Source organism: Echinops telfairi, unplaced genomic scaffold (genome assembly GCF_000313985.2).
Source record: "Echinops telfairi isolate 266 unplaced genomic scaffold, ASM31398v2 ScPeMD7_5;HRSCAF=22, whole genome shotgun sequence".
In the NCBI taxonomy this organism is placed as follows: domain Eukaryota; kingdom Metazoa; phylum Chordata; class Mammalia; order Afrosoricida; family Tenrecidae; genus Echinops; species Echinops telfairi.
This window is the reverse complement of record NW_022103901.1, coordinates 31,042,284-31,052,275: the sequence shown is the minus strand read 5'-3', so window position 1 is coordinate 31,052,275 and position 9,992 is coordinate 31,042,284. Positions and strand designations below refer to the sequence as shown.

The 9,992-nt window shown below is 53.4% G+C and overlaps 1 protein-coding gene across 1 annotated transcript in view; it reads right to left on the bottom strand.

Moving 5' to 3' along the window:
* Window positions 1-7,959: 7,959 nt before the first annotated feature.
* Window positions 7,960-9,992, bottom strand: part of AMDHD2 (amidohydrolase domain containing 2) — a 10,522-nt gene continuing 8,489 nt past the window's right edge. Inside the window, exons 4-11 of the mRNA XM_004706169.2 lie at window positions 9,826-9,880; window positions 9,439-9,651; window positions 9,283-9,371; window positions 9,069-9,213; window positions 8,613-8,720; window positions 8,443-8,511; window positions 8,222-8,323; window positions 7,960-8,095 (exon numbers count right to left, since the gene is read on the bottom strand). Of these exons, the coding sequence (XP_004706226.1) occupies window positions 8,007-8,095; window positions 8,222-8,323; window positions 8,443-8,511; window positions 8,613-8,720; window positions 9,069-9,213; window positions 9,283-9,371; window positions 9,439-9,651; window positions 9,826-9,880 (870 nt within the window). The 3' untranslated portion in view covers window positions 7,960-8,006. The remainder of the gene's footprint in view (window positions 8,096-8,221; window positions 8,324-8,442; window positions 8,512-8,612; window positions 8,721-9,068; window positions 9,214-9,282; window positions 9,372-9,438; window positions 9,652-9,825; window positions 9,881-9,992) is intronic.

Here is a 9,992-nt window from a genome sequence, read left to right as displayed (position 1 = left end):
TCCATCCACTGTGCCAAGCACATTTGTTACATGTTGCCATTGTTTTCTTTTTTTTTTAATCATTGTATTGGGGCCTCATACAATGCTTATCACAATCCATCCATCCAGCCATTGTGTCAAACACATTTGTACATTTGTTGCCATCCTCATTCTCAAAACATTTGCTTTCTACTCGAGCCCTTGGTATCAGCTCATTTTCCCCTCCCTCCCTCACCCTTGGTAATTTATAACTTATTATTTTTTTAATCAATTTAATGGGGCTCATACAATTCATCACAATACATAGATCAATTGTGTATAGCACATCTGTACATTTGTTGCCCTCATCATTCCCAAAATTCGCTTTCCTCTTGGGTCCCCGGAATCAGCTCATTTACCTTGTTTCCCCTCCCCCCTCCCCTCCCCCCTTTCCCATGAACCCTTGATAATTTATAAATTATTATATCTTATAAATGTATAACTTATTATGTTTGTGTCTTACACTGTCCGATGTCTCCCTTCATGCACTTTCTTCTTGATACACTTTTTCTATTTTGTTTTGTCACAGCCTAACCAATAGCGATTCTTTAGGATATTGAAAGTGAGTCCTTTTTCTTACAAGTTACACATACCATTTCTATCTTTCCCTTTTGATTTTATTTCTAACAACTTTGGCGTTGATGACATCCAGCAGCATCATTTTTACCTATTTTTTTCTTTTTACTGAGATTAACTTTTTATGAGAGTAGAAAGCCCCCCGTCTTTCTCCTGTAGAGAGGCTGGTGGTTTGGAACTGCTGACCTTACAGTGAACAGCCCAGCGTAACCACTACGCCACTAGGACTCCTCAGGCAGCCTCTGAAATGAGCAGTCACACCAGGGAGGGCAGCAATGGCCCAGGGATGAAGCTCAGAGGCAGCAGGAAGGAAAAGGAAAGATAATCAGGAACCCCCTGGAGCAGGAACAGGAACCCCCTGGAGCAGCGGTTCTCAACCTTCCTCCTGCCCGACCCTTTCAGACAGTCCCTCATGTGGTGGTGACCCCCAACCATCAAATTTTTGTTGCTGCTTCATAACTGTAATTGTGCTGTTATGAATCGTCATGTACATATCTGATAGGCAGGATGTTTTCATTGTTACAAATTGAACATAAAGCATAATGATTCATCACAAAACAATGTCATTTATATTGTGAAATATTTATTTCCAATGACAAATAAATGAAATTTTGTCTTGAAGCATGGTGTAGCATGGGTAACAGTCTTCATGCCAGGTACTCTAGGTGGGCATATCTGCATGTGCCTGGAGACGATAGAGGAGCGATGTCTAGGTTCCTAAGACCATCAGAAACAAGCGTTTTCCAGGGGACGGGGAGGGAGGGGGAAAATGAGGAGCTGAGACCAAGGGTTCAAGTAGAAATAAAATGTTTTGAGAATGATGAGGGCAACAAATGTACAAATGTGCTTGACACAATGGATGGAGGTATGTATTGTGATGAGTTGTACGAGCCCCCAATAAAATGATTTAAAAAATATATGTGTTTTCCGATGATGTCAGGTGACCCCTGTGAAAGGGTCACTTGACCCCCAATGGGGTTTCAACCCACAGGTTGAGAACTGCTGCCCTGGGGGAGGTGGGGGGAGCGCTGCTCCCTGGTGGGAGTTGCAATCCATGTCACCAAACACAATGTGCATGAGTCCTTGAGTGGAAGCCAAACCACAGAAAAAGTTTTAAAAACGCACAATGACTGTTACTCCTGGTAGACCAGAGAAAAAAATCAGGGAGACTCATATATGTAAAGCAAAGAGCTTTATTGCGAAGAGTAATTATATACTAACATCCCAGCCCAGTCCAACTTAAGTCCGTAGTCCGATACCAGTCTATAAATTCCTCTCCAGACTCCCGCAGCACATGCAATGTCGTCAAATGCAAGATGACAGGCCAGTGGGTGGAAATCCCTGTGGGTCCAGTGGTAGTAGAAACATGTACAGGGCTCTGGCTGCCCTAAGTGTGGCTCCGCGTGGCTTGTCGACAGGAAGGTGAAGCTCGAGACAGTGTGGTCCTCCTCCCAGGAAAAAAGGAAGTTCCGAGTCCTCCTGGTGGGTGTTACCTTGTGACCTGATTGACGGACTAGACCCACCCCTACATTCTATTTATCAAGCTGACGTGAAATTATGTAACTACCACAAAGATCGTTGCTGTTTGTTCATGAGTTGATTCCAACTCAGAGACCCTACAGGACAGAGTAAAGCCCTATGGGTAGGGCTTTGTAGGCTGCAATCTTCCCAGGATCCCAGGAGCAGGTCCCAGGCCTATCTCCCTTGGAGCTTCCTGGGTGGGGTCCAAAAACCTATCTTCTGATTAGCAGCTGAGAGCAAGATCCCTGGACACCTGTGCCGCTGGTGATCGCAGCCCAGCCAACCATTCGGGATGGTCTACTAATGTGTCTTCCACCCGCAGCAGGATGGACGGGACAGGGTAGGTTTTGCAGCTGGGTGTGGGCACCTGGGCTGTGCTAGTGCCTATGTTAATCCCTCACCTGGTCTTTTTGCTCCATTTTGGACTTTTTTATTGTGAATTAGGTGGGGGAAAGGCTCACATTTCAGACCATCATTTTCACATTCAACAATCTTAAAACGTAACTCAACAGCCTGCTCTGTCCCCACCCCCCCTTTCTCCCTCTTGTACGATTATCTCCCCCTTCACCCAAGTTAACCCTGGTCTACTCTCTAACTTCACCTGTTAGCTAGCTGCAAGGTCAGCAACTTGAAAACACTAGCTGCTATGAGGGAGAAAAGTGAGGCTTTCTGTTCCCGATGGAGATCCAAAGTCTCCGTAACACACAGGGGCAGTTACTCTGTCCTGCAGGAAGGTCGGCAGTTCAAACGTGATAGTCCCTTCCCGGGAGAACAATGTGGCCATTGACTTGTGTAAAAATGGCATGGTCTCCTGTGCAGCTTGGAGCACGCACGACTGAGACTACGGAGGCAAGAGGGACAGAATGTGCTCTAGCTGGGAGAGGGGCCCAAGCAGACCAGAGAGGATGTCTGCAGCTTACCTGACCACTTCCCTTCAACTCCCACACTGGCCTTGTAAATGAAGAGCACCGTCTTTTATTTTTAAAAAATTTGTTGTTAGGTGCCATCTAGTAGGTGTGAGCCACAGTAACCCCCAAAAGGAGGCACTGCCTGCCCGGTGCAGGGCCATCCTCACAGTTGTGAAATCTCTGAGCCCATTGTGGGTTCCTCCCATAAAAGAACAAAGCTGACCGCTCTGGAAACGCTCCGGCCAACCGACAACTCAAAACCACCCAACTCCCTGCCATCAAGTCACTGCAACTCAGAATGGCCTTGCAGGACAGCCTGAACTGCCCTGGTGGTTTTCCGAGGCTTTTCTGTGATTAAACATTCTTGCTGGGGGCTCTTACATCTCTTACCACAATGCATACATTCAACCAGTGTCAAGCACATTTGCTGCCATCATCATTTTCAAAGCATTCTCTTCCCACATGAGCCCGACCAACTCTTTCTAGGCGTGGAAAGCAGTCTTTCAACCCCGTGGAGTGGCTGCTGGTTTCAAACGCAGACCTCACGGGTGGTAGCCTGACCCACAATCACTGTACCACCAGGACTCCTCTCCTCTGCCAGGGGTTTCCTTTTCTTTCTCTAGTCACGCTTCCTACAGATTAAGGTTATTCGAGTTCGTTATCTTCATTAACCGTTTTATCCTAGCTACAGTTCATCTAGTATAGATTTATCAAGTAGAAGTTCACGAGATTAACTTTAGGCTGCACAGTATAACAACTGTAACAAAAGGCACTTTTTGAGCCTAATGGTTGAGATTACCTTGAAATTTGTATTTTAAATTTTGCTTCAACTTCCTATTTCATTTTCTATACATTTCGGGAATTAACCTTTTCTCTGACATATCACGTTTTCCCCAACCTCTGGGTTCTTTTAACTCTTGATGGTCTTTTGATGTGCATAAATGCCTTCATTGAGAAGGCCCCGTTTGGTTCTTCACAGTGCACTTTTCAGTATGTTCAGCAGGGAGTTTACTCCTGTATTAGGAACTTTAAATTTGTCCCTAGTTTTTCATTGATGGTCTTCCTATTTGGGTCTTTGAAGCATCTTGAGTTTGTTTTTGTGCATGGTGTGAGATATGGGTCCTGTTTCATTCTTTTGCAAGTGAAGATCCAATTTTTCCAGTAACGTCTGCTAAAAAAGCCATCTCTTCACCACTTACATGTCTTCTAGCCCTCTGTTAAACATAGGTATGTGGCTGTATTTCTGGGTTCTCCATTCTAATCCATTGGCCTATGTGTTAGGTCGGGTTGGCTAGAGAAACAAATCAGTGACAACACACATATGTGTAAGAAAGTGCTTTATATCAAGGTGTAATTGGGTATCAAGAAAACGTTCCAGCCCAGTGCAACTTAAGTCCGTATGTCCAATGCAAGTCCATAAATCCTTCTTCAGACTCATTGAACATGCAACGCTGCAGCGTGCAGGCACACCACTTGCGGGTGGGGAAGTGTATCGAGGATCATCACAGGGTCTGGCAGGTCTCCACAGGAAAGTGAAGCCAGAGAGAAAGGGGGGGGGGGCGTTTTCCCAGGGTCCTCATGAGGAGGCCACACCCACAAGAAGGCACCATTGGGCTGGGGCCCAATCGACAGGCTAGACTTCACCCGTTTGACACGAGATTATATAATTTCCGTAGTCTTTCTGTCTTTCATGGAACCAGTTCCTAGCTGTTGTGATCACCATGGCTCCAGTGTTTCTTTTTCACGACTTTAAGGTAGGGTGATTGTGATGGATTATCCAGGTGGGCCCAATGTAATCACATGGGTCTTTAAGAAACTCCCGGGGAACCAGGGTCTGCGTGATGCAAATGCAATGCTGGCTTTGAAGACGAGAAGGGTCCGTGTGCCCAGGAGTTGGGGAAGCCTCTCAACATCACATTAAACCCACTGCCTTCCAACTCTTCACGACCCACAGGACAGAGTTGCCCCTGTGGGTGTCCCAAGCTTTAAGTCTTTAAGAGAAGCCTCGTATTTCTCCTGAGGAGTGAAGGAGGAATTCTAATTGCTGCCCTTGCCAGTAGCAGCCCCATGTGTCACCACTGTGTCCGCGCAGCCTCTAGAGCAGTGGTTCTCCAACTTTCTCACGCCGCGGCCCTTTCAGACAGTTCCTCATGTGGTGACCCCTCAACCATAAAATGATTTTCACTGCTACTTCATCCTGTCATTCTGCTACTGTTGTAAATCAGGCGACCCCTGTGAAAGGGTTGTTTGACCCCCACAAGGGGTCATGACCCACAGGCTGAGAACCGCTGCTCTAGAGCAGGGGTCCTCAAACCTTTAAAACAGGGGGCCGGTTCACTGTCCCTAAGACCCGCTGGAGGGCCGGACTATAGTTTAAAAAAAAACTATGAACAAGTTCCTATGCACACTGCACATCTTATTTTGAAGTAAAAAAACAAACGGGGCAAAAACACCCGGCAGGTGGGATAAATGTCCTCTAAATGTCCTCGGTGGCCTGCATGTGGCCCATGGGCTGTAGTTTGAGGACGCCTGCCTAGTCTTAAAAAAAAAGCAAGGAGGCCAATTCTCCTAAGAACCCGCACCTGCCTTTGCTCTTAGAGAGGCCCACTGCACACTTCCGGCCTCCTTGAAACCAGAGATAGGGTCCTGCAGCTGCATGTCTTAGAGAACCCCGGCTCCCACCACCTTCCAGACATCTGGGTCTTGTGTGGGTCCAGAGCCCAAGCTTCCAAGGCTGCCCTCACTGGGGCCCTATGGGATGGAAAACTGCCCCCCCTGGAGGATTCAGAAGGCCACTGCTTCTCACTCCCAGGAGCAGCTGATAGGTTTGTATTTCAGGTCTTGTTGGATGGCCCCTAACTGCTGTGCCACCAGGGCTCAGGGTGGCATTCAGGCCTGGTGAGTCCCTTGGACAGTGGTGGAAAGGGTTCTCTGAGAGTCAAACCTACTGGCGGGGCAGCAGGGCAGGACCCTCCCACCTTAGCTGAAATACAGCAGGTAGTGTGCCCAGTTTACTGGGGGGGGGGGGGGGGAATCAGCCATCAATACATAGCCACCTGCTGGTGATTAGGGGCAGGGTGCTCAGGGAGAAGAGGGGGCCAGGAGGTACCCTTCTGGGTGTGGCTTTTACTGGGCCCACCTCTGGTCTCCAGAGAGGAGGAGGATGATGGCAGAGACTCAGAGGGAGGGGCGGGGGGCGTAAGGAATGAGAAGAGCATGCCATCCCTCCAGTTGGTCAAATTTGCCCCAGCAGACCCCTCCCTTGAAAGAGCCCCTCCCTTGGTGGACCACACCCTGCAGAGTGGGAATGTTGAGTGGGTTGGGGAAGTGGCCTTGGGCTAGCCATGCTCCCCCAATCAGCCCATCACCTGGGACTCCCCACTCCATTTGACACCGTAGCACACTCTAACCACCCTGCTGGGCCTCACTAAACACCCACTTCCACTACCGGCCCCATTGTTCCAAGAGCAACTTGTCCTTGGAGTTCCAGAGCCAGGAATCCAAGCCTGGTCAGCCTGGAGTTGGAGAGAGTGTGTAGTCACCTGGGGGGCGGTCACCAGCTGGAGGCCAGACTAAAGTGCAGGCAGCCACTCAGGAAAGCTGGTCCTAGAACCATCTGGCTCCTCCCGCAGTGAAACCGCTCCTAGACCCTCCCCATCCGACCACCTCTGCCTGGTGTCTCCTCCCCATGATTCTCTCCCCAGCTCCAGCTCGGAGAGCGTGTCCACCATAGGCAGACCACCCAGGCTATGCCCACAGGTCAGTATGGCCCCAGTCCACTGGGCTAAAGACAACGCTGTCTGTCCCTTGAGTCCAAGTCTCCTTTGTGCTGGAAGCCAGCCCCATAGATACCAGTTCCCACTACACCCTGGCTTCACCAGCCCATGGGTGCTGGGTAGGGGACTGGGGGAACGCATGGGCTGGAGTACCCCAGCCACCCTCTGAAACACCCAGTGGCAACTAGGCACCTGAGTCCTTGGAACAGGAGCACCAGTTGGGGCAGTTGGGGCTGGCTTTTCACCGAGCTGCCGCCCCCTGGTCTCTGGTTCTGGGGAGGTTCTTCACTCAGGCCCTGCCCTCTGAGATGACCCTCCCCCAGCTAACCACTGCGCACTGATGGGCACCCACGGCTGTGTGCCTCACTTCCCTGGGCAGTGCAGGCAGCCACACTGGCCCAGTCCGGTGGGTGGAGACCTGCCCTTGAGGTCCAGTTTTTGTGGTTGCATCTTGTCGCCTCTGAATCAGGGTGACCTTGTGTGGTGGAGAGAGAACTGCCCCGACAGGGGTGTCCAGGCTGCCAGTGTTGAAGGACAGTTTTCCAGGCCTTTCTTCTGCGTGCTGGGCTACTTGCTGGGGGGGGATGGACCTCCCACCGCTCAGTTAGTGCAGTGCTTAACTGTGGTGCCACCAAGGCTCCTCCAAGCTACAAATGGTTGGGAAACTGAGCCCCAACTCCAGCCTTGGGGTGGAATCAGTGAAGGGCATATCAAAGGTGACCTCAGAGGGGGTTGGGGCAGGCAAGCCTATCACCTTAGTGCAGTGGGCAAGGGGGACTGTACCAAATTGCACTGCCTGGGGGTGCCAGTCAGGGTCGCCCATATCCCTGAGTGGAGAACTGTGAGCTCCATAGAAACTGTGTGTGTACGCGCGCGCGCACGCGCGCTCGAGCTGGATGACAGCGGCCTTTCACCTGGGTCCTGCATTGGGGGCCCCCACCCAAACCTCAAGTCTGGGTGCTTCTCTCCAAAGTCCCTGGCAGACAGCCTCCTATCCTAGGCTCATACCACCATCACCTCGCCACCTGAGGGCCCACCTTCCTGCTGGGTGCAGTCTGGGGCCCACCCAGGGTGAGCTGCCTCCTCCACCACACAGTGCTGCATGCCTACCTCGGAGGCCCAGTTCTGAGCTGCACAAGCAAGACCCAAGACAGCCCAGGTGCCTGCAATGCAGCTTTATCAGGCCCGGCAAGGCCAGCATCTTCAGTCACTGCCCAGCCATCGTGGCCTGCCACACCAGCTCCCCCGAGATGTAGGTGGCCTGGACATGGAGGGCGTCATCAAGCACCACGAAGTCTGCAGGGAGAGGCGAGGTAAGGGGCAGGTCACAGTGCCACCCCAGCCAGTGGGTGGGGGGGGCACACCCTGACCTTTCCTGCCGAGGCCTCCTGGGTCTCTGTGCAGCAGGGAGGCAGCCCTCACCTGCATCAGCACCAAAGTCCAGGGTCCCCTTGTGCTGCTCTAGCCCCAGCAGCTGGGCGGGGTGCAGGGACGCAGCCTCCAGGGCCGCCTCCAGGCTGCAGCCTGCAGGGAGAAGGGGTGCGGGTCAGTGTCAGACTGGGACCAGACCGCCCCACCCACGAATGAGGCCGCCTTGCCCCTTGCTTGCCAGCGCCCCCTCCTCAGAGCCAGGCCCCACTGACCCGTGGCCTGCAGGAAGTGGCGCACGCACACGTCCATGGGCGCAATGCTGCCGCACAGTGTCGAGGTGCCTGGAGAAGAGAAGTGGGATGCTCAGAGCAGAGACCCAGGTTCTGGCCACCCACCTGAGTAGCTGTTCTCACGGTGTACAGGCAGGGGCTGGGCCACTTACCTGCCACGTAGGCTGACAGTCCGTCCACCTCTACTACCTGCTGCCCCAACGTGTGCCGGCCATTGCCCAAACCCAGTGCAGGGATGGCGTCAGTGACCAGCACCATCCCTGGGGGGAGGAAGGGGGATGAAGACCTGTGGGGTGTGCTCCCCTGGCACCACCCCAGTACTCACGTCACCCGCCCTACGCCCTACTGTGCACCCAGTCTCACCACCCCTGCATCCTACCCCAACACTCACCCTGGGAGTGGGCCGCCTTGCCCCTCACCACCATACACAGTCCTGCCCCACCCCCTCTACTAGGGAGTGGGTACAGTGGGCAGGCAATATGCAGAGTGACACATGGTGTGGTTCCCCCCCCCTGGCCCTGCCCTGCCCCCCTGGGGGGGTGCTGGGGCGGGCAGCAATGCAGAGCAGCCAGGTGGGCACGGATCCCTGCCCCCATCAGCCCCCTCACCACGGGGATGGGCGCTGTGGGCGATGCGCAGGGCAGCGGGGTTGGTGTGGATGCCATCAGCAATCATCCCGTAGAAAATGGGGCGGTCTGGGGGCACCCGGTCACTGGTCAGGAGCCCCACGATGCCTGGGTCTCGGTGATGGAACTGAGGGGGAGAGGGTCCATTAAGCAGTGTGGCCCCGGGCAGCAACCCCTCCCCCCGCCCCGCACTCACAGGCAGCATGGCGTTAAAGAGGTGGGTGATGAAGGAGGCCCCGCTCCGCACTGCGTCCTCAGCCGTCTGTAGGTTGGCCATCGAGTGCCCTGCATGGAGGGGACACATCAGCCCCTGCCCAGGATGGGTCCGCCCCTGCCCAGGATGGGCCCTCACCAAGGGACACACAGATGCCCCGGGAAGTCAGCTCCCGGATGACTTCCTGGCTGCGACCCAGTTCAGGGGCCAGTGTCAGGATGCGCACGCTGTCCAGAGGCCCGTATGTGGCAAGGACATCTTGGAAGGCGTTGGTCTCATAAGAGCGGAGGTGGGCTTCGGGGTGTGCGCCCCGCTTCTGCTGGCTGATGAACGGGCCCTCCAGGTGCACTCCTGAGAAGGGGCAGAAGCTGCTCCAACAGGTACCCACCTCTTCCCTCTCACCTACCACCCCTCTCCCCACTCATGATGGGGCACCCAGAGGGCAAGGGCCTGCATGCAAACAAGTCCTCCCACATCTAAAGCCTCACAGGGTGAGGCCCCCCTCCTTGCGGGCCAGCCACTCACCGAGGACCCCTGCCCCGTGGGGGCCACCTTTCTTCACAGGGATCTGAGGAAGGACCTGAGGGGAACCAGTGGTTAAAGCCCAGCCCCAACTGCCAAGGTCAGAGCTCAGAGGTTAGAATTCAGAGCCCGGCCCAGCACAGCCCAGAGTCCACAAGCCACAGCCCCGC